This window comes from Coregonus lavaretus, assembly GCF_964263955.1.
Source record: "Coregonus lavaretus genome assembly, chromosome: 18".
Classification (NCBI taxonomy): domain Eukaryota; kingdom Metazoa; phylum Chordata; class Actinopteri; order Salmoniformes; family Salmonidae; genus Coregonus; species Coregonus lavaretus.
The window spans coordinates 24,345,637-24,370,252 of record NC_140005.1 but is presented as its reverse complement, the minus strand read 5'-3'; the positions used below and the strand labels follow the sequence as shown (position 1 = coordinate 24,370,252).

The 24,616-nt window shown below is 44.0% G+C and overlaps 1 protein-coding gene across 1 annotated transcript in view; it reads right to left on the bottom strand.

Moving 5' to 3' along the window:
* LOC311145222 (kinesin-like protein KIF26A) overlaps positions 1-24,616 on the bottom strand; it is a gene marked incomplete at its 5' end in the record, with an annotated part of 109,770 nt that overhangs the window by 50,299 nt on the left and 34,855 nt on the right. The window contains one exon of the mRNA XM_084181447.1: positions 337-798. Coding sequence (XP_084037573.1) covers positions 337-798 — 462 coding nt within the window. The remainder of the gene's footprint in view (positions 1-336; positions 799-24,616) is intronic.

The following is a 24,616-nucleotide window of genomic DNA, read 5'->3' as shown; positions in this document are numbered from 1 at the left end:
GAGGAGGTCAGTGCATTAGTCTTGGTCTCCCCAAGTAGCCAGTACCACCCAGGACCCATGACTCCTGAAGAATGAGAGGTCACCTCTCCTGCAGAGTTCTGAGGCTCAGGGTCTGTGTGAGGTTCTTCTCATTTCTCTAAAGGTCTGAGATGTAATATTTCCATTGTCAGACTTTGTTCGCTCAAAGTTCTCAGGCCAAGGTTCACAAATAACTTTGAAAACAACATTGACAAGAGTAACAAGCTGTCTATACAAAATATTCCTAGATGTGCTTTGACATAGTGTATCTGTATCAATAGTGATAATGATGAAGGTTTTGAAGGTCTGAATACGTACTGGGCTGGGCTGAGGGAGGAAGTTGTTGACTCTGGAGATGCTCCACATGCCCTCCAGGTACTGCTGGGCCTGGATGGTGACCGATCCCAGGGTCCCAGTCAGCTGCCCTCCCCCCACCGTCACCTGGACACTGGTCTTGGGCCCAGCAGAGACAGACGAGCCCTGAGGACAGCCCTGCCCCCTGTGCCAACTCTCCCCCAGGGGCAGGATGGTGTGGGCATGGGCGTGGGCTTTGGAGGGCTGCCTCACATGGGCACTGGAGGAGGAGAGTGTCAGTTTATGGGGCTGCCCAGAGAGGGTGGAGGAGGGCAGAGCGGGCATGTCGTGGCTCAGGGTCAGGGCTACTGTCTGCAGGGCCTCCTGCCTCAGCTGGTGAAGGGGTGTAGAACACACCTGACAGCAGCCATCATGGCTTCCAGGCACTTGGAGCTGGTCGAATAGGAAGGCTGCGTAGCCAGGATCCTGCAGAGGAAATAAAGAAAGAGACTTAACATGGTCCCATTCAGAATAAAGCATGGTAGACTACGTCACATTTCCATATCAGTGTGATTGGGGGGTTTCCTTGATGTTGTTCATATTTTCCATGCGTGTCAGACAGTGGCTATCGGTGTGGTCCCTCCCGGAGGCTGCCCTCTTTGATCCTAGCTCTACCTCCCTCCCTCCCTGCCTGCCTAACCACATCCACATCGTCCCCCTCAGGAACTCAGTTTGTTTAGACTGAGCTGCTCCGCCTGCAACCAGAGACAGCAGATCATGTTGCTGGTGGATGTGCCTGCCTGGGCCTTGGACCCAAGTCAAACAACAGGGGCAAATAAGAAGAGTTAACGAAAAGGCAGTTTGGGGGATTAGTGGAAGAGACTCTACCAAATCAAAGTCTGAGCATTCCTTTGGAACACCAACTCAGCCAGACTCTTCTCCAACTTTCTGCAAGGCTGCTTAAGGCCCCAGAACCCGAATAAGAGTTTTACACGGCACCAAATTAGAGAAGGAGACCAGTGGAGGTGTCCCTCGCAGCTGGGTAGGAAGGGAGTTGTGGGGGTTTAGAGAAGGAACCACAAAAGAAAACAACAGCTGAGCCGATCCTAGGACCTCAGAGCGGACTATTTACATATTATGATAGTCAGTATGAAAACATACGATAAGACGCCCAGCGTGAAAATAACCATCTCCTCCTGACAGCTAGAGGCTCATAGAGCCCCTGACGACCACTCACAACACCCAGCCTTTCACTAGTGATTATAAGTCACGCCTTCTCTGCTTTTCCTCATCATGCAAGTGAGGTTCTAAGACAACTTATTCTCTCTCATACTATGTCACGTGCACGCACACACACGCAAACGCAGACACCCACACACAGACGCGCACACACACACACAAACACACACACAAACACAAACACACAAACACACAAACACAAACTCACACACACACACACACACAAACACAAACACACAAACACAGAGTCCCAGTCTCTGAAGGGGCATAAAGGCGCAGTAACCTCCCACCCATTGGAGTGGAGCTCTAAGACAGAAGGCCACAGATACATATTGTTTATGAGGCCTCTGTTCCAGTGAGCCTCTGTAGTGATCAGGAGGAGTGAGACGGCCTGGCCAAACAACAACCCACTGCCTTTAATGCAGTGCCACTTAATACAGCAGGCCCAATATAGCAGTCTCCATAGAGACACAACCCATTGACTTTAATTCTCCCTCTGAAGGCAGCTCAATACAGATACTTTTAGGTAACCTCCATCTATGCTTATACCTACAGTATAAATGAGTATCATTACAGAAAGAATATAAACTGACCAGTTTCTCTATCCTTATGAGTATATTGCACTTCACCTCCTTTTATTAGGGCCGGGACGACACAAGTATCACAATGTTTTTTCCATGGCAAAAATGAAAACACAAAGCAGACCAAACTCTTTGGTCCTTTAAAAACCTGCTGTATGTAAAATATTGTGTGCTATAGCTTGGAAAATAAATACATGTGACTCTGGATGTTTCTAACATTAAGGATGAAACACACTGAGAATCTCACTGCCGATAGACTGCCGGTACTTATCACAGTGGGAGGTCGTTCCTTCTCTTGCTAGGTCAAAAGCGGTACCTGCTGCGTGCCGACCCAATAGCGACGAACCTGCCGTTTCTATTTGTAGAATCGCAATGCTCCTCAGTGGCCAGTCACACATCATATGCAATGTAGGCTATGGGATGGTAGCTAGCAAAGTGCACAGACACAATGCACACAATACTAAATACTTCCTCCAAGCTAGCTAACCACTGTAGCTAGTATTGACATTATAATTAAATCACAATGGATTAGCAAGTTTCCATGAAACAGCTGCCTGTGTTAACTGCCAATTTAGTGCAGTGTCCTTAGCTAGCTAGCTAGCTAGCTATGTTGTGCTAGCTAGGGAATATGCTAACGTTAGCTAGCTAGCTAAACATTTGGCTATGGGCTGGCACTGGCAGTATGGGATTATGGAGAGGGAATGTAATTGTTTATTCGTCATCTTGCTAGGTAGTTACATCAACGGCTTTCTACAAAATAGCAACATTTGCACAGATAGCTTGGAATCTAGACCATAAGCAATACACACGGATATGCATTGCCAAACAACGCTATTGCCACTTTCTGGTTTGGAGTATTTTAACAAGGCTGAGTGGCTGACGACTTCCAAGGTCTTTGCTGTGTGAACACAAAAGAGATTGACTGCTGACACTGTTCAGAGGTGCAAAGTACTGTCGGCAGGCAAACGTTTGACAATCCTACAGGTGTGTCTGAGCTTTTAGGGCTGTTTTCCTAAAGTTAAATCTGCTTCATGTTTTGTTTCCTTGTCACGATACTAACGAGTATCGTGATACTAACGAGTATCGTGATACTGGTATTGTCCTGGCCCTGCTCTTTCTAACTAACAGCCAAGCCAGGGCAGAGGACATCATCATCTTCATTTGGTCCCTGAGTCTCTAAGCAGTGTACGGAGTCCCTATATCTCACTGCTCTATCCACAGCACTGATCCAGCCCTCATGATGAGAGAGATAGATCACCAGGCAGAAGATCCAGAGAGGGGACCACAGAGCACATAGGCCTGCCCAAGGAGTGAGGCTGCTGCTCGGCTTGGCCCTGGGCAGGACACGACTGTGCTGGTCCTCTTCCAATATGGATTTTCATGTGAGAATTCATAGGTGTAATATGGGTTTAATCCGGTATACTTAAGCAATAAGCACGAGGGGGTGTAGTATATGGCCATTATACCACGGCTAAGGGCTGTTCTTAGTGCCTGGATACAGCCCTTAGCCGTGGTATATTGGCCATATACCACAAACCCCCGAGGTGCATTATTGCTATTATAAACTGGCTACCAACGTAATTAGAGCAGTAAAAATAAATGTTTTGTTCTACCCGTGATATATATTCTGATAAACCTCGTCTGTCAGCCAAATTAGCATTCAGGGCTCAAACCACCCAGTTTATAATTAGTGATATACTCTGATAAATTATTAATTACATGATACTGACACTATTGGCAATGCATTGCTAGTATGTAAAGCTGGGAAAGCTGAGATAACTCTTAGCTCGTACTGTAGATCATCCCACAGCTCTTATCATAGTGTTGGCTGGGGTTGTGTTGGCTAATGCAGGATATGTTAGCTACAATTATCCTCTTAGGAGGATCTAGCAGGAAATTCCCATGAACATGCATTTACAGTGCTATGAAAAAGTATTTGCCCCCTTTCTAATTTTCTCTACTTTTGCATATTTGTGATACTGAATGTTATCAGATCTTCAACCAAAACCTAATATTAGATAAAGGGAACATAAGTGAACAAATAACACAACAATTACATATTTATTTCATTTATTTCATAAACAAAGTTATGCAACACCCAATTCCCTTGTGTGAAAAAGTAATTGCCCCCTTACACTCAATAACTGGTTGTGCCACCTTTAGATGGTCTGACATTCTCCTGTAGAATTCTCTGATACAGAGCAGAATTCATGGTTCCTTCTATTAAGGCAAGTCGCCCAGGTCCTGAGGCAGCAAAGCATCCCCAAACCATCACACAACCACCACCATGCTTGACCTTTGGTATGATGTTCTTACTGTGGAATGTAGTGTTTGGTTTTCGCCAGGCATTACTGGAACCATGTCGTCCATAGAACATTCTTCCAAGAGTCTTGATGATCATCCAGGTGCTTTTTGGCAAACTTGAGTCAACTTTTTGGATAAGATGGGTCCCATTATGCCTGGCGAAAACCAAACACTGCATTCCACAGTAAGAACATCATACCAAAGGTCAAGCATGGTGGTGGTGGTGGTGGTGGTGTGATGGTTTGGGGATGCTTTGCTGCCTCAGGACCTGGACGACTTGCCTTAATAGAAGGAACCATGAATTCTGCTCTGTATCAGAGAATTCTACAGGAGAATGTCAGACCATCCGTCTGTGAGCTGAAGCTGAAGCGCAGCTGGGTCATGCAGCAAGACAATGACCCAAAACACACAATCAAGTCTACATGAAAATTGCTAAAAAAGCAACAAATTGGAAGTTTTGGAATGGCCTAGTCAAAGTCCAGACCTAATCCCAATTGAGATGTTGTGGCAGGACTTGAAACGAGCAGTTCATGCTTGAAAACCCACACGTCACTGAGTTTAGCAGTTCTGCATGGAAGAGTGGGCCAAAATTCCTCCACAGCGACGTGAGAGACTGATCAACAACTACAGGAAGCATTTGGTTGGAGTCATTGCAGCTAAAGGTGGCACAACTAGTTATTGAGTGTAAGGGGGCAATTACTTTTTCACACAGGGGAATTGGGTGTTGCATAACTTTGTTTATGAAATAAATATGTAATTGTTGTGTTATTTGTTCACTTATGTTCCCTTTATCTAATATTAGGTTTTGGTTGAAGATCTGATAACATTCAGTATCACAAATATGCAAAAGTAGAGAAAATTAGAAAGGAGGCAAATACTTTTTCATAGCACTGTATGTAAAGAGGCTTAAAATGTAAACACCATTGTGCTTTGGAGAAAGATCTGGTGCTGCAAGACACTGATACATTTGAGGAACTAATGTGAAGGCATTCTATTTCAACCTGTTTAACAGAGGGCAGTTTCTGAACTCACCAGGTCTGTGACGAATCAGGGGAGAAATCGGAGAGAGAGAGAGCGGGGATAACATATCACCACGGACATGGTTCAGTCTGGAAAACGTATTTGGTTGTGAGCAGTCATAATCAGAGAAATCCATCCTGGTTTCCTGGGCTCCACCCATTCCTCACCTCTCACCCTCCCACCAAGCCAACCCTACCCCACCTCAGGGCATGACTATATGGAAGAAATCAATTCCTCTTTCCTTCTCTCTATCCCATACATCCTATTCCTTCCTCCCTCCATGTATTGTTAGGTGTTGATTTAGGAGAGCCAATAAAATAGCCACAAAGCTCAGCCCATCTGCTATTCTGGATGTTCTGGAAGTTAGCGAGAGAGTTTCCCTTGTAAAGCTGTCTCTCTGTGAGCATTATGCTCTGGGGAAGAGTGAGCCAGAGGTCAGGGGTAGGAAGTGGATCATGGTGATGCTGATGGTGATGATGATGATGGTTATGATAGTGGAGATGATAATGCTAGCCCATCTTTTAGGTGGAGAGTCTGAAGGGCAGATGGTATGTGATTATCTCCACATCAGGTACGAGGAGAGCAAGCCGTAAATCAAAAATAATCCGATAGGGCATGACCTTGACTCTCTGTCGGTCTGTTATTTTAAGACTTCTCAAAGGATTTCTGGCCTGAACTGCAGCCTGTCAAAACTCTCACAAATGCACACCTAAAAAATTTATGGTGTCTGTAGGAAGCGGTTTCCAATATCTGTTTCCTAGGTGATATCTGTTTCCAATGTACAGATAACAAAATTAGATTTTACAGGCAAGTACCAAGATATTTTTAACACAAACCGATGACCTGAGGAGATTGTGTAATTCCTAATGTGGAATACATGAGACGTGACATACTGTACTATGCATGCATTGAGGCCTGATGCGTTTCTTTTATTATCCATGTGATCTATTGCTGACAGGTGCAAGTGAGTGTAAATAATCGCCCAGTTTGAGAGACTCTTGTAATGAGCTGCATCAACACAATACAAGTGTTCCAGACCATTTAGAGGGACATGAAGGCCTGAGCTTCTTCAACCATTGTTAGGTACAAGTGGAAGACCACTAGGCTTCAGAGCACAAGCACTCTAGAGAAAGAGGGAGCGTGAGTTAGGGACATGGAGAGAGAGAGGGAGGCAGGTTGGAGTTGTGCCCCTTGCCTGGGGGCATGTGGGTTGTTGTGTCGGTTTATTGACTGTCAATGAGGATCTTTATTAAACTGGGGACGAATGAAGTCAGATGCTGTGGCCTTATTATGGAAAGGAGGCTGGCATGCAATGGAAAATAAGTGCCAGTGGAATAGAGTTTGTCTCTCTGTCATACTAACGATGAGGAGAAACAGAGAGGCAGCAGGAGAGGTAGGAGACAAACTGTCTGGGTGGTGAGCGTCATCAGAAAGCCTTTGCCCAGGTCCTGATGGAAACAAGCTCAGCTGTAACCGCTTTGATATGGAGAGAAAGAGTAAAAGATGTGCATGATTTCTCTCTGCACTATGCATGGGTCCTCCGGGTGCCTCAATGCAAATGGATGTTTACCGTCTGATGAAATTCAGCTATGGATCGGCCGACCGGATACTGAAAGCCGACCCATGACTTACTTAAATAAGGAAGCAGTCATAGCGATTTCAAATGCATGAGGCCACTTGCCAGACTAAAGACTTTCAGGCACGCTCTATTAAAAGTAGAACACTCTTGGAAACTGTATTTTATATTCCATTGAGTTGCGGAGCGCCTGTCAGATGGGGAGCAGTGACCTTCACCACAGAGCAGCTCTCTGTGTTGTGGTGGCCATTCAGTGAAAGGAAGCAAGAGGCAGTACAGCCACAGCACACCCAAAAGTTGACTTGATAAGATTCAGTTGTGCAATCTCCTATTCATTCCTTCCTTCTTCCAGTTTTCTCCTACACCATTGTACAGGGAAACTTTCCCCCTATGACTCAGTAGGTCAACACTGTGCTGTCTTTCCACACTAGAGCCCATTCCCAACAGTATTATCGCTGTTAACACAATACAATACAGCAGAGTTTTTCATACTTCCTATAACGGCGTATAAAACCAACAGGACCACACAACAACACAGCTACTTCATCTGGCGCCTTTTAAAAATTGGAAATCCTCCACTCTCCCTTCTCTTATTTCTCCATAAGGACAGCTTAAGACAGTCTGAGCTGTATCTGTTTACTTGGCCTCTGACACCTTTGGCCCTGTCAGTAGTCCTTCCCCATTGTGTTTCAATGGGACTAGGCCCCAATAAACCACAGGAACCTACAGACAGGTCCCACAGTGTGGACGAGAGCCGCCAACAGGCTCACTTTCCCACAGGTAGCCTGGGCTCTCCCTGACAGCCATGCCAGAGAAAAACGAGCACAGCTGCAGGCCTGCCCTGGGTGACCACAGGCCATTAAAACAGATTACATTCCCAGGATAAAAGGACCACATCTAGCGGTAATCCCTCCCAACCTCACCCCTCCATACCCATACCCTCAACTCTCTCCCCCCTCACCCCTCAGCCATCCCCTGGAGCAGCAGTGGGCTGGACAGCCTCAGCAGACCCATAGATCTAATTTGACTTCAGGAGCAGTTAATGCTGAACCACCAGTAGTAGCAGAGGACAACAGATCATCACGTTTAACCACCCTGGTCCTCTGCTGTGGAGCTAGAGAAGACAATGAGTCAGGATCTCACACTAGCATGCTGTTTACCTCTGTGGAAACCTCTCCTGTGGCACACTAATTGGGAGGGTTATCAAACCACATAAAATAGATGTTTACTGCTGCCTGCTGTCTGTAGCACACAGAATAAAGTAAATATAGAACACTTTCCCAAGCAGAAACTCTCCATTAGCAACAGCATTGGGGTGTTGTTATTTGTCTGCATGATAAAATAAGAACATCATTCCAGAGATAGAATATCCACCACTGAAGTAATTAATTCACTCCTGACTGACAAAAGAACCAAGTTCTCAGTTGAAGTAGCCTACTAACATTACTACTCTAGACTGCCCTATTTTCTTGCGTCTTATTTTTTAACATGATTTATTTGCATGCCTTATTGCTTTTATAACACTGTTACCAACATATTAAAATAACAGTAAATTAAATACTTTCATTAAAACGTTATTTTGATAAGTCAATTCATACAATTTCATTCTTCCACCAGAAGATATAGTCCGGACAAATCTCCATGTTAGTGATTTTGGTCATGTTTCTACAGATGCAACCCAGTCATTTTTTGCATAGTTGCTATGCAAAAGGTCTGGTCGTCCATTCTAAACAAAATGGTTGCTATGCAGGCTGGATAACGTTCTTGTCACTTGCTAGCTAGCTAGCCAACTTCAGCTAACTCAGTCACGTCAAACAATGAACCTGGAATGACAGTACACTAGCTGCATTTTCATTTGAGCATTTTCTCTATTGGCATTTACTTGGCTATGTCCATGATAATAATAATAATAAATGTCATTGGGCATGACTTCGACTGGCTCAGAAAAATTGTCTCCTCTGGGAACTGTTCACTATGTATGGTACTACAGAGATAGAAGTGAAACATTGTTTCCGAGGTCGGACAGGCAGACAGCGAGGCTTATATTAATAACCCCCTAGAGTCGATGTCCGCGCCCCCGAGGAAATCGAATTAGCATAATAAAAAGATCCCCATAAAAATCCATCAATTTAAGCTAGAGATATCTGTTTTTTGCATTGGATGCATCTCATTCCACCGCATCCGCCGATGTCGCACTTCCACATCTGCGGTGAAAGGAGACAGAGCTAGAGCGGTGTTTGTCAGACCATGATACATCCCAAAAATCAGTCTTCTCACAAAATCGTCTGTAGTGTGGAACGGTTTGGCCTGCAAACCTTTTGCTCTACGACCCCCACAAGCGTCTTGGGACTCGTCTGAAGTCTGTACAGCAACTTCTGTCTGTAGTGTCCGAACAGTCTGGGCTACACACTAATATGACCCCTCTGTGGAAAGGTGAGACTCTCATGAACACGTACATTTTTTCTCTAGGATGCCCACAGGCCTCACAAGACTGAAGGTCCCCCAATACCAGTTGAAAAATGAATAGAAGTATATATGGAGACTGTTTAGTGTAAAAAATAAGGGGTTAAATACATACATAAAAAATTCTCATCTTGATCTTTCTTATATCTCTCAGATATAGGACAGACAATTCAGAACAAACTTCTTTTAGATTTTTTTGGGGGACTATCTGTTATTCAATACGTTTGTATCGGCTAATAGCAGTAAGGCCCAAAAATTGTTTTCATTAAAATAATATATACAATCAAATAGCTAAATGATCCTTGGCATGACCTTCTTAAAACATTCCATATAGCTTAGCCGTGGTATATTGGCCATATACCACACCCCCTCATGCCTTATTGCTTAATTAGCGCTATGCGAACATTAATTTACCTGTGCTTTTCAGATGACAGCAGGTGGACTTTTTGAGTTGATTTATCCCTTATGTGCTTTGATGTTGTTGTGAGCACGAGAAGACTGCAGCAAACGCTTGCGCTGAACTTTCTCGAGGTGCTTCTGCAATCTGCATAGGATTGGTAGGTTATCGCGCAGCGCAACCTATTGACTGGGTTGTTTTGGGAACCTAATACTCGCAAGTCCCACTGACTCAAGGCCTATACAATCGAGTCTACTTACTTAGTACTCAGAATCGATTTTACCTGTCAAACTTTGTCTGGAAGAAACATAATTTAGCAGGACGGGCCTACATGAACAATTTATGTCTGTTTTGACATTTTTCAAACATCAAGCCTAAACATCAAGGCAAATGGAAGCACTGACAGTTGTTCAAATAAAGACAAATATGTCAAGCTATTAGTTCTTGCCTGCTGTGCAATGGATGTATGTGTGCAGTATTTTAATGATTGTTATGTACAGTGTTTATACTGAACAAAAATATAAACGCAACATGCAACAATTTCAACGATTTTATTGAGTTACAGTTCATATATGGAAATCAGTCAATTGAAATAAATTCATTAGGCCCTAATCTATGGATTTCACATGACTGGGCAGGGGCGCAGCCATGGGTGGGCCTGGGAGGGCATAGGCCCACCCACTTGGGGAGCCAGGCCCAGCCAATCAGAATGAGTTTTTCCCCACAAAAGAGCTTTATTACATACAGAAATACTCCTCAGTTTCATCAGCTGTCCGGGTGGCTGGTCTCAGACGATCCCGCAGGTAAAGAAGCCGGTTGTGGAAGTCCTGGGCTGGCGTGGTTACACGTGGTCTGCAGTTGTGAGGCCGGTTGGACGTAATGCCAAATTCTCTAAAACAACGTTGGATGCGGCTTATGGTAAAGAAATTAACATCAAAACTTGAGACATCTGTGACATTGTGTTGTGTGACAAAACTGCACATTCTAGAATGGCCTTTTATTGTCCCCAGCACAAGGTACACCTTTGTAATGATCATGCTGTTTAATCAGCTTCTTGATATGCCACACCTGTCAGCTGGATGGATTATCTTGATAAAGGAAAAATACTCACTAACAGGGATGTAAACACATTTGTGCACAAAATTTGAGATAAATAAGCTTTTTGTGCGTATGGAACATTTCTGGGATGTTTTATTTCAGCTCATGAAACCAACCCTTTACATGTTGCGTTTATATTTTTGTTCAGTATAGTTATAGATAATGCTACAGAAACCAACTGCAGCCCTCATCCTCCACATACAACACCCGTTCTGCCAGTCACATTCTGTTAAAGGTCCCCAAAGCACACATATCCCTGGGTCGCTCCTCTTTTCAGTTCGCTGCAGCTAGCAACTGGAATGAGCTGCAAAAAACACTCAAACTGGACAGTTTTATCTCCATCTCTTCATTCAAAGACTCAATCATGGACACTCTTACTAACAGTTGTGGCTGCTTCGCGTGATGTATTGTTGTCTCTACCTTCCTGCCCTTTGTGCTGTTGTCTGTGCCCAATAATGTTTGTATCATATTTTGTGCTGCTACCATGTTGCTGTCATGTTGTGTTGCTACCATGCTGTGTTGTCATGTGTTGCTGCCATGCTATGTTGTTGTCTTAGGTCTCTCTTTATGTAGTGTTGTGGTGTCTCTCTTGTCGTGATGTGTGTTTTGTCCTATATATTTTTTTTAAATCCCAGCCCCCGTCCCCGCAGGAGGCCTTTTACCTTTTGGCAGGCCATCATTGTAAATAAGAATTTGTTCTTCACTGACTTGCCTAGTTAAATAAAGGTTAAATAAATAAAATAAATAAATAAAAAATACAGCAGTGGTCACCAACCTGGTTGATCTTCAAGACATTCCTAGTCGATCACCAAACATCTCTGTAGAAAAGCCAATGATAAAGGCTTGCGTTCCTTTTTATTTTATTGATGTTGCGCTGTTGGCGATAGGTGCACTTGATTTAGAAGCTCTGCGCACCAGGTACGCAAAGTGTTCCCATTTTGAACCATTTCATTTGTCTTAAAAGACAAACTCCACCTACCCGGCGGACCGGGAGATCTGTGGCTAAATCGAGTGCGCCTATTGCACTGGCCAATTGGATAGCTCAAATCACTGTGCCAACAGCTTCCACGACCCAGGCCACAGCAAAGTTTTATACTAGCCTAAGTGATATTTCATGACTTTTAAAACCATGACCACAGAGAGAGACTGTCAAAGAATACAGCAAAGAGCTGCTGTTTTTATGAGTGTTCGTTTTTATTCAGCACTGTCAACACTGTTTTTATTCAAAACTATTACAAAACATAAAACGCACTTCTCCCTACTTCCACATGTGCTACAGCTGCAATGAATGACTAGCCAAGTGTATCGATAGCCCTGCATTTGAATATCGAGGAATATTTCACTTTCTCTGGACAGAGGAAAACATACATTTGTGCATGAGGCAGATGAGGTGCGACTCCAGCTTCGCCATCAGGTGGAAGACGGTGTCTTCTCTCTCTGATCAGTCTCAGCGGAGGAAAGGAAGGAGAGAGCAGGGACCGTGAAACCCGCACCCTCTGCTGCTCTCACCCTCCCACCGCTGAGACTAATGCGGTGTTCAAAACAACTGGGAACTTGTAAATCTCCGACTTCCGACTTCAGCGCGTTCAAGACAACTGAGAACTCGAAAAAATAAAATACGTTTTGAACGGTCACCCAACTCGGAATTCCAAGTCGGAAACTCTAGCATCTTTTCTAGAGCTCAGAGTTTCCGACCTGAAGATCACTGACGTCATGATTTGACCTCGTTTCTCCCCCCCACCCCACCACGTTCACAGTTGTCTTGAAAGCAACATGACCATTAGATGCAGGTACCATCAGTCCAGTAAAATAAAAAAGCAAATTATTTGCAAATTATTTACATTTATGCTCAGCTGTGCCTCGCAAGTGCTACACGAACTGATCTATTTTATTATCAAAGCTGGATTTTTGAAATATAATATGGTCTGAGAGGAACAATATAGCCAGGCATTTAGCCAATATGCTGTTCAATTTATTAGGCATACTGCACAAACCTCATTCCTACAGAACTGCTTTTATTAGGTTAATGTTACATTTTTTAAAGTAATGTTTTTTTTTAATTCTGAGAGGTAGATCTCGGCTTTCTTTTTGACTGCGAAAGTGATCTTGACTCAGAAAAGGTTGGTGACCACTGTGCTACAGTATGTGTGTAATATGCTGCGTATCATTTTAAATATGATAGAAGGACTCTATTACAGTACTGTTACAGAGCCACTCCATTTCTATTATTTATACAAGCAGATGCCACTGTTTATCAAACAATCAGCCATTGAATGACACTCTGGGTCAAGTAGAATGCAATAATTAATGGACCTCTGTCAAACAAGCTTCCTGCAAACAAATGACCTCACATAATGATATGTTACAACTAGCTTTGGGACACAAGACTCCCAATGTTGTGTTCCACAGCTAGTCACAACTACATATGGCTGGTCCATTTGTCATTGTCACTCATGTTACCAAAGAGTAAACACAATAGGGTTCTAGCTACCTTTCATACTAACTTTGTCATGACTGTTATTACAAGAACACACTTCTGTGTGTGTGTGTGTGTGTGTGTGTGTGTGTGTGTGTGTGTGTGTGTGTGTGTGTGTGTGTGTGTGTGTGTGTCCGTTTACACCACACCCATCCATCACTCCAACCTTTCGCCACTTGGCCAGTTAATTACCTCTTCCTGTTCACTCATGCACACAAACAAAACAAGCTCCTTTCAGACTGTTTGGGCAGATTTCATCAATCCCTCACCCCTTTAATGTCTCTCTCTCCCGCAGAAACCTAAGGCAGCCGTCAGCACTCTGTTTTTACTCCAGATCAGTCAATCTGTCATCAGCTGGGATAGGCTATAGGCTAGGCTGGGGAGCTGGGGAGCAGTGGATCCAGGCTAGACTCCTCTGTAAGAGAGTGAATGACTTCACCAACTGACATCTTCATCAATGACATCACGGCAGTGGACACTACTGGAATTACTACTACCATTCAAGACTAAACTGAATAGGACCTACTATGTTCAGTTTAAGATTGTGAGTCTTGTGGTTGGTGAAACGAATCAGGCTTTTTCTAGGTCTATCCTCCATAGAGCAAAGTTCTGTTTCTCCTGACCAGTAGTATTCATGATCTAGAGTGAGGAGGCACATGAGATGTGTCAGGTGGGTTAGTGTGATGGGGAGCAGGGGATTCAAACATATCAGACCACAGCAACCGCTCTACAGCAAAGTCAGAGATACATCTATGATCTATGATATGTGTCATGTACCTCTCTATTTCACCAGTGTAGCAGTACACATACAGCAAGCAGTATGATGAAATATATACAGTACCAGTCAAAGGTTTGGACACACCTACTCATTCCAGGGTTTTTCTTTATTTTTACTATTTTCTACATTGTAGAATAATAGTGAAGATATCAAAACTATGAAATAACACATATGGAATCATGTTGTAACCAAAAAAGTGTTAAACAAATCAAAATATATTTTATATTTGAGATTCTTCAAAGTAGCCACTCTTTGCCTTGATGACAGCTTTGCATACTCTTGGCATTCTCTCAACCAGCTTCATGAGGTAGTCACCTGTAATGCATTTCAATTAACAGGTGTGCCTTCTTAAAAGTTAATTTGTGGAATTTCTTTCCTTCTTAATGCGTTTGAGCCAATCAGTTGTGTTGTGACAAGGTAGTGGTGGTATACAGAAGATAGCCCTATTTGGTAAAAGACCAAGTCCATGTTATGGCAAGAACAGCTCAATAAGCAAAGAGAAACGACAGTCCATCATTACTTTAAGACATGAAGGTCAGTCAATACGTAAAAGTTCAATAATTTTTAATGTTTCTTCAAGTGCAGTCGCAAAAACCATCAATTGCTATGATGAAACTGGCTCTCATGAGGACCGCCACAGGAAAGGAAGACCCAGAGTTACCTCTGCTGCAGAGGATAAGTTCATTAAAGTTAACTGCACCTCAGATTGCAGCCCAAATAAATGCTTCACAGTGTTCAATTAACAGACACATCTCAACATCAACTGCTCAGAGGAGACTGTGTGAATCAGGCCTTCGTGGTCGAATTGCTGCAAAGAAACCACTACTAAAGGACACCAATCAGAAGAAGAGACTTGTTGGGCCAAGAAACACGAGCAATGGGCATTAGACAGGTGGAAATCTGTTCTTTGGTCTGATGTGCCCAAATTTGTGATTTTTGGTTCCAACCGCCGTGTCTTTGTGAGACGCAGAGAAGGTGAACGGATGATCTCCGGATATGTGATTCCCACCGTGAAGCATGGAGGAGGAGGTGTGATGGTGTGGGGGTGCTTTGCTGATGACACTGTCTGTGATTTATTTAGAATTCAAGGCACACTTAACCAGCATGGCTACCACAGCATTCTGCAGCTATACGCCATCCCATCTGGTTTGCGCTTAGTGGGACTATCATTTGTTTTTCAACAGGACAATGACCCAACACACCTCCAGGCTGTGTAAGGGCTATTTAACCAAGAAGGAGAGTGATGGAGTGCTGCATCAGATGACCTGGCCTCCACAATCACTCAACCTCAACCCAATTGAGATGGTTTGGGATGAGTTGGACCGCAGAGTGAAGGAAAAGCAGCCAACAAGTGCTCAGCATATGTGGGAACTCTTTCAAGACTGTTGGAAAAGCATTCCAGGTGTAGCTGGTTGAGAGAATGCCAAGAGTGTGCAAAGCTGTCATCAAGGCTCCCGAGTGGCGCAGTGGTCTAAGGCACTGCATCTCAGTGCTTGAGGCGTCACTATAGACTCCCTGGTTCGATTCCAGGCTGTATCACAAACGGCCGTGATTGGGAGTCCCATAGGGCGGCGCACAATTGGCCCAGCGTTGGCCGGTGTAGGCCGTCATACTAAATAAGAATTTGTTCTTAACTGACTTGCCTAGTTATATAAAGATAAAATAAATAAAAAGTCAAAGGGTGGCTACTTTGAAGAATCTAAAATATATTTTGATTTGGTTAAGACTTTTTGGGTTACTACATGATTCCATATGTGTTATTTCATAGTTTTGGTATCTTCACTATTATTCTACAATGTAGAAAATAGTTTTTTTTTTTTTAAGAAAGAAAGAAAAACGCTTGAATGAGTAGGTGTGTCCAAACTACTGACTGGTACTGTATGTTTTTCTCTTATACCAGAGATCTTCTACTCTGTTGCCTGTGGCCAATCTGGAGGAGGCCAAGCAGCAGTGGCAGCAGCTTTCACGCTGCTCTCTCCAACCAGGGAGACACAGTGAGTGTATTTATGCATGCTCACCAGCTACTCTGCACTTCTAATTAGAATACCTGATTTACCGCTCTTGGAAACTCTCCAGATTATTTTTTACTAGGTTTACTGAAACAAACAAAAATAAATCATGAAAAATTCATCAGGCAAACTGGAGAGCCAGGTGTTTTTTAAGCTCTGCAGGTATTGAGGAGAAGGAGGAGGAGAAGGAGATGGTAGGGGGAAGGAGGGGGAGGAGGCTAGGGCCCCCATGCTCAGTCCAGGAGCACCATACTAATGAGAGCTGTACTGGTTGTTCTACACAATGGAAGGCCCTTGTCAAAGAACCAGTCCAATTCCATCCTGCCCTCCCTGTTGGTGCTCACTGGTAATGAAATAGAAAAGTAATTGTTTCAAGTAAACCTCTTGAAAGTGTCAAAAGGAAGAAAAATAACATCTCTCTCTCATCTGTCGCTTTCCCTCTCCACCCGTTCAGTTTTGAGTCTGTTAGAAACCTGCCTCTTCTAGACTTACAGTGAGGGAAAAAAGTATTTGATCCCCTGCTGATTTTGTACGTTTTCCCCCTGACAAAGACATGATCAGTCTATAATTTTAATTGGCAATCACAGAGGTCAGACGATTCTTGTAGTTGGCCACCAGGTTTGCACACATCTCAGGAGGGATTTTGTCCCACTCCTCTATGCAGATCTTCTCCAAGTCATTAAGGTTTCGAGCCTGACGTTTGGCAACTCGAACCTTCAGCTCCCTCCACAGATTTTCTATGGGATTAAGGTCTGGAGACTGGCTAGACCACTCCAGGACCTTAATGTGCTTCTTCTTGAGCCACTCCTTTGTTGCCTTGGCCGTGTGTTTTGGGTCATTGTCATGCTGGAATACCCATCCACGACCCATTTTCAATGCCCTGGCTGAGGGAAGGAGGTTCTCACCCAAGATTTGACAGTACATGGCCCGTCCATCGTCCCTTTGATGCGGTGAAGTTGTCCTGTCCCCTTAGCAGAAAAACACCCCCAAAGCAAAATGTTTCCACCTCCATGTTTGACGGTGGGGATGGTGTTCTTGGGGTCATAGGCAGCATTCCTCCTCCTCCAAACACGGCGAGTTGAGTTGATGCCAAAAAGCTCGATTTTGGTCTCATCTGACCACAACACTTTCACCCAGTTCTCCTCTGAATCATTCAGATGTTCATTGGCAAACTTCAGACGGGCCTGTATATGTGCTTTCTTGAGCAGGGGGACCTTGCGGGCACTGCAGGATTTCAGTCCTTCACGGCGTAGTGTGTTACCAATTGTTTTCTTGGTGACTATGGTCCCAGCTGCCTTAAGATCATTGACAAGATCCTCCGGTGTAGTTTTGGGCTGATTCCTCACCGTTCTCATGATCATTACAACTCCACGAGGTGAGATCTTGCATGGAGCCCCAGGCCGAGGGAGATTGACAGTTCTTTTGTGTTTCTTCCATTTGCGAATAATCGCACCAACTGTTGTCACCTTCTCACCAAGCTGCTTGGCGATGGTCTTGTAGCCCATTCCAGCCTTGTGTAGGTCTACAATCTTGTCCCTGACATCTTTGGAGAGCTCTTTGGTCTTGGCCATGGTGGAGAGTTTGGAATCTGATTGATTGATTGCTTCTGTGGACAGGTGTCTTTTATACAGGTAACAAGCTGAGATTAGGAGCACTCCCTTTAAGAGTGTGCTCCTAATCTCAGCTCGTTACCTGTATAAAAGACACCTGGGAGCCAGAAATCTTTCTGATTGAGAGGAGGTCAAATACTTACAGTATTTCCCTCATTAAAATGCAAATCCATTAATAAAAAAATGTACATGCGTTTTTCTGGATTTTTTGTTGTTATTCTGTCTCTCACTGTTCAAATAAACCTACCATTAAAATTATAGACTGATCATTTCTTTGTCAGTGGGCAAACATACAAAATCAGCAGGGGATCAACTACTTTTTTTCCTCACTGTACTGTGCCTCAGGGAGCAGCAGGAGGTTAGAGGAGAGAGACTCAATGTTGGCAGAGGATCACGTCTGCTCCCACAACAAAATGTATTTCAGATCGGTCTGATAGCTTTTGAGGCGAGACTCAACAGAACTTTAGTTTGATGGTTTGGTATGGATAGTTAGGCTACAGCTGGGAGGTGGTAGGCCTTGTCCCCTGTGGTACACAGGCTTAGTCTCAAGGAGAACCAACTGGAGTGGCATTATGAGATGTTTTATACTGTAGTAAGTGGGCTCTCATAGCTGTGCATTAACTTTATATATTGGTATTCGAAGACATAAACTGGGGCTTGTAAAGAGATCTATTTCGGTACATGAGGAGAACCCACTCCAGACCTTTCAGTACAGAGGAGGATGCTGATACAACAGTTATAGCTGAATTGGCTCCAGCATAGTGCTTCATTTCCTACCCAATCTTTACAGAGTAATAACCTGCCTCTCTGTGTGAATTGTCCCACTCAAGTCCCATTCAATTACAGTCATTGAGAGTTTGGATGTTTGTGAATCTGTTAATTGTTCATATGGGTGGCAATACATTATCTCCAAGTAAGATTCTGCTAGACAAACTAACTGAGAAGACAAAATGATGATGTAACCTGTCTAAATGATTATCGCCCTGTAGCACTCACATCTGTAGCCATGAAATGCTTTGAAAGGCTGGTCATGGCTCACATCAACACCATCATCCCAGACACCCTGGTCCCACTTAAATTTGCATACCGCCCCAACAGATCAACAGATGACGCAATCTCTATTGCACTTCACACTGCCCTCTCCAACCTGGACAAGAGTAACACCTATGTGAGAATGCTGTTCATTGACTACAGCTCAGTGTTCAACACCATTGTGCCCTCCAAGCTCATCACTAAGCTAAGGACCCTGGGACTGAACACCTCCCTCTGCAACTGGATCCTGGACTTCCTGATGGGCCGCCCCCAGGTGGTGAGGGAAGGCAACAACACATCCGCCACGCTGACCCTCAACACGGGGCCCCTCAGGGGTACGTACTTAGTTTCCTCCTGTACTCCCTGTTCACCCAAAACTCTGTGGCCGTGCATGACTCCAACACCATCATTACGTTTTCTGATGACACAACGGTGGTAGGCCTGATCACAGACGACGATGAGACAGCCTATAGGGAGGAGGTCAGAGACCTGGCAGCGTGGTCTACAGGACGGGGCTGTAATGGAGCAGGTCGAAAGCTTCAAGTTCCTCGGTGTCCACATCACTAAGGATCTAGCATGGTCCACACCAGAGTATGTAAGCGGAGTTCAGCGGTTGGACATCCCGCTTGCGCACCGCTCTGGCCGCTCCACATCCTTTCCAACCGCTCCGCGCTCACAGAAAAAAAAGTTACCGCTCCAAATTCGCTCCGTTCATTAAAATCATTTAACCAACACCCATCTATTTTTGTGACTACCTGGACCTTCCATTTGGTTTTGAATTATTGAAACCAAACCATATGCTTTGAATGAAAAGTATTTGAATAAACATGAAAAGGTGAATGTAAGAAGCGTACATCATTTCAAATAGTCTACATGTCATATTAAACAGCATATGAACACTCTAAATAGGTCAGGAGCCAGACAGGGAGCCTAAGAAGGAACGAAAATAAATTATGAATAAAATGAATATCCTCTCCACCCCTGCAGAGCCACTGGGGATGCTGACCACCCTTTTGGCCACTCTGGGCAGGCTGGGCAGAGATGCAGAGATCCTCAAAAAGTTATACAGCTGCACCATTGAGAGCATCTTGACTGGTTGCATCACCGCTTGGTATGGCAACCGCTTGGCATCCGACCGCAAGGTGTTACAGAGGGTAGTGCGTATGGCCCACTACATCACTGGGGCCGAGCTCCCTGCCATCCAGAACCTCTATACCAGGCGGGGTCAGAGGAAGGTCAAAGACTCCAGCCATCCAAGTCATAGACTGTTCTCTCTGCTACCGCATGGCAAGAGGTACCGATGCACCAAATTTGGATACAACAGGACCCTGAACAGCTTTTACCCCCAAGCCATAAACATGCTAATTTGTTATCTAAATAGCTACCCGGACTATCTACATTAACCTTTTTTGCACTAACATACTGTTTATTATCTATCCTGTTGCCTAGTCACTTTATTCCTAGTTATATGTACATATTTACCTCAATTAACTCGTACCTCTGCACATCGACTCAGTGCTGGTACCCCGTGTATAATCTGCAATCACATTTTAGTAATTTAGCAGACGCTTTAATCCAGAGTGACTGCAAACATTTTTGTACTGGTCCCCTGTGGGAATCAAACCCACCATCCTGGTGATGCACGCGCCATGCTCTACCAACTGTGCCACACGGGACCATCACAACAAAGAAGCAGCAGCAGCACAGGTCCTTACGGCTGGTAATCCACAGAACAGCTCTCTTAAACCCCCTGAGATGGCAAACTACAGCTGCAGCCATTAGGAGACTGACTCTGAAAGGAAAAGGTTAATTATTGAATAAAAATGCAAATACAGAGAGGAAAATGTTAAAACAGAGGTAATTGCATGAGATTTCTCCATAGCATTCTGGAGAACTTTGTCTCACCTTAATCAACAAATCAGCATGACAACAAATCAGCATGAACAGAATTCAGAACTTACTGACGAGTTTTGCAAGAAGAACAACAAGAAAAGCAGACTACTAAAGCTCCTCTGTCTTTGTAACACAACATGAATTCTTTCATTGAAATCATTGTGACTGTCAGAAAAAAGCCCCAACCAAATGCATCTTTCTATGTACTTGTCAGAATAAAGCTGTTTGCCACTGATGACAAGGTGAAATGTTGATTTCACATAATTATTCTCTCCACTCCCCTGGTGGAATGGACGGTACAGTAATTATGCTGGCATACTGCCGGTGTCTCTTATTTTTGACACATTTGGCCCTGTACTGTACTCTGCTCTACTGTACTGTGTGCACTGTACTATAAAGCCGTCCTGCTCCATCCCAGGCTGCTATGTTTGTTATCTCTGAGACTGGCATCCTTTGTGTCTCCACAGAGTTGGTGTGTGAGCAGAACAATAGAACAGAGTGGAAAGAGACAGTGTGGCAACTGCAGCACAGGTTAGCATGCAGGAACACTGAGGCCTGGTATAGAAGGAAATACCAATTTAACCATGCTAATAATGGCCTCTGAGAGAATGCAATTATCATTAATAATTTGAGCATTCAGCATCAACTTAGACTTCTCATCAGGAAATGACATTTTAATTGAAAATTGCAGTTGATTTGGCTATCAGGACTTGACTTGAATTGGAGGCATGTTAATGGTGAGAGAGTATTAATAGGAAAACATATCCAGACAAAGTGTACTGTGGCTTATCAGGACTGGTTGTTTTCTCCTGGCTAATTGAGATGTCTAGACATATACAATTGAATCTCTGTAAGATAAATGGATAAGGGGAAAGGCAGCACCCCCTCTATCTGGGGATAAAGACTTTTCTTTCTTTTCCCCAGTGAATACTACACTTATCAAGAGTGTTTAAAATGGCCATTTCACCACTTTGTCTGCTAGGACCAATGGAATACTGCAAGTGGCTGTGTAGCCCACAATAAAAACCAAGGAGCTATTTCCACGATTTCACTTTACATTCATATGAGTTGGGGGTGGCCTGGTAGGTTGATGAGAGACCAAATTGGTCCTGAAGAGAGAGAGAAAGAAATTGGGGATTTTTGCTAAATGTGCATTATATGTTTTACAGGCTCACTCATGGGCCATTCATTCAGGTGACAAAATACCATTCCTCTCTACAGTGAGGATTACCTAGGTATATAATACAGCTTTTTTTTATGCACGCACCCACACACACACACACACACACACACACACACAATAGTGAAAAAAGGCAGGTCAGTTTGCTGAGGCTTTAGACTATCCACCTGTCTGAGCGAGCCGGTACATGTGCTGAGAGGCACTGACAAATCACTGCCACAGTAGAGCAATAGTAACCAACAGCACCAGACTGGCCTTCTGTCTGCACAACCAATTACACAGGAAAATAGTTACAATCCAACTCCTTTTGTCATGGCACAGATAAAAGAATATTAGCAGATAAAAGTATACGCAACAGTCATTTCTCATCTGCATATGAATGAATGGGGTTGGGAGAGGGGTGGGGAGTTTTCCTCAGGTTTTAGTTGACTAGATTCTGCTGTTCCCTTCCCTCTAGATCTACAGTGGGGGAAAAAAGTATTTAGTCAGCCACCAATTGTGCAAGTTCTCCCACTTAAAAAGATGAGAGAGGCCTGTATTTTTCATCATAGGTACACGTCAACTATGACAGACAAAATGAGAAAAGAAAATCCAGAAAATCACATTGTAGGATTTTTAATAAATGTATTTGCAAATTATGGTGGAAAATAAGTATTTGGTCAATAACAAAAGTTTCTCAATACTTTGTTATATACCCTTTGTTGGCAATGACACAGGTCAAACGTTTTCTGTAAGTCTTCACAAGGTTTTCACACACTGTTGCTGGTATTTTGGCCCATTCCTCCATGCAGATCTCCTCTAGAGCTGTGATGTTTTGGGGCTGTCGCTGGGCAACACAGACTTTCAACTCCCTCCAAAGATTTTCTATGGGGTTGAGATCTGGAGACTGGCTAGGCCACTCCAGGACCTTGAAATGCTTCTTACGAAGCCACTCCTTCGTTGCCCGGGCGGTGTGTTTGGGATCATTGTCATGCTGAAAGACCCAGCCACGTTTCATCTTCAATGCCCTTGCTGATGGAAGGAGGTTTTCACTCAAAATCTCACGATACATGGCCCCATTCATTCTTTCCTTTACACGGATCAGTCGTCCGGGTCCCTTTGCAGAAAAACAGCCCCAAAGCATGATGTTTCCACCCCCATGCTTCCCAGTAGGTATGGTGTTCTTTGGATGCAACTCAGCATTCTTTGTCCTCCAAACACGACGAGTTGAGTTTTTACCAAAAAGTTCTATATTGGTTTCATCTGACCATATGACATTCTCCCAATCCTCTTCTGGATCATCCAAATGCACTCTAGGAAACTTCAGACGGGCCTGGACATGTACTGGCTTAAGCAGGGGGACACGTCTGGCACTGCAGGATTTGAGTCCCTGGCGGCGTAGTGTGTTACTGATGGTAGGCTTTGTTACTTTGGTCCCAGCTCTCTGCAGGTCATTCACTAGGTCCCCCCGTGTGGTTCTGGGATTTTTGCTCACCGTTCTTGTGATCATTTTGACCCCACGGGGTGAGATCTTGCGTGGAGCCCCAGATCGAGGGAGATTATCAGTGGTCTTGTATGTCTTCCATTTCCTAATAATTGCTCCCACAGTTGATTTCTTCAAACCAAGCTGCTTACCTATTGCAGATTCAGTCTTCCCAGCCTGGTGTAGGTCTACAATTTTGTTTCTGGTGTCCTTTGACAGCTCTTTGGTCTTGGCCATAGTGGAGTTTGGAGTGTGACTGTTTGAGGTTGTGGACAGGTGTCTTTTATACTGATAACAAGTTCAAACAGGTGCCATTAATACAGGTAACGAGTGGAGGACAGAGGAGCCTCTTAAAGAAGAAGTTACAGGTCTGTGAGAGCCAGAAATCTTGCTTGTTTGTAGGTGACCAAATACTTATTTTCCACCATAATTTGCAAATAAATTCATAAAAAATCCTACAATGTGATTTTCTGGAAAAAAAATTCTCAATTTGTCTGTCATAGTTGACGTGTACCTATGATGAAAATTACAGGCCTCTCTCATCTTTTTAAGTGGGAGAACTTGCACAATTGGTGGCTGACTAAATACTTTTTTCCCCCACTGTATCTGTCAGAACAGAGCCTGTAGGAGTCAGGGATCCAGGGAGTGCAGGCCAGGCTGGCATTGACACGGAGAGAGCAAAGAGAGAAACAGACTGGCTGCCCTCTGCTCAGACCTGCAGGTTCACAGCTGCTTTGTTTATGCATGGCCTTGCCTCCACAGCAGGAAAATGGAACATGGCAGATGACGTGAAAATAGAAAGCCAGGCGGAAACACTTTCCAGCAGCATGATTTATATTTTTTGCTCAAGGGTACAGTGGCATTTGTCTGAGCCTCTGTCTACACGACCCCCGGGCCCAATACTGATGTAAGGCTTTTAGTCCATTTAAGAGCATGAGTAACAGAGCAGAGAAATAACAATCCTCACTACAAGAGGAGAGCATCACAGTCATCTGCAGCCCCCACTGCATACAATGCCGCAGTGCAATATATCTATTATACTGTACATTTATGACAGTGGAGAACAGCTGCATTTAGCATAATGTCAGGGGTGCCTGGGATTATGCATTTCAAAGCTGCCCATTTTATGCATTACATTTGAGTGGGAAATGTGAGTTCAGTGCTATCATGTCTTGTCGAATCACAT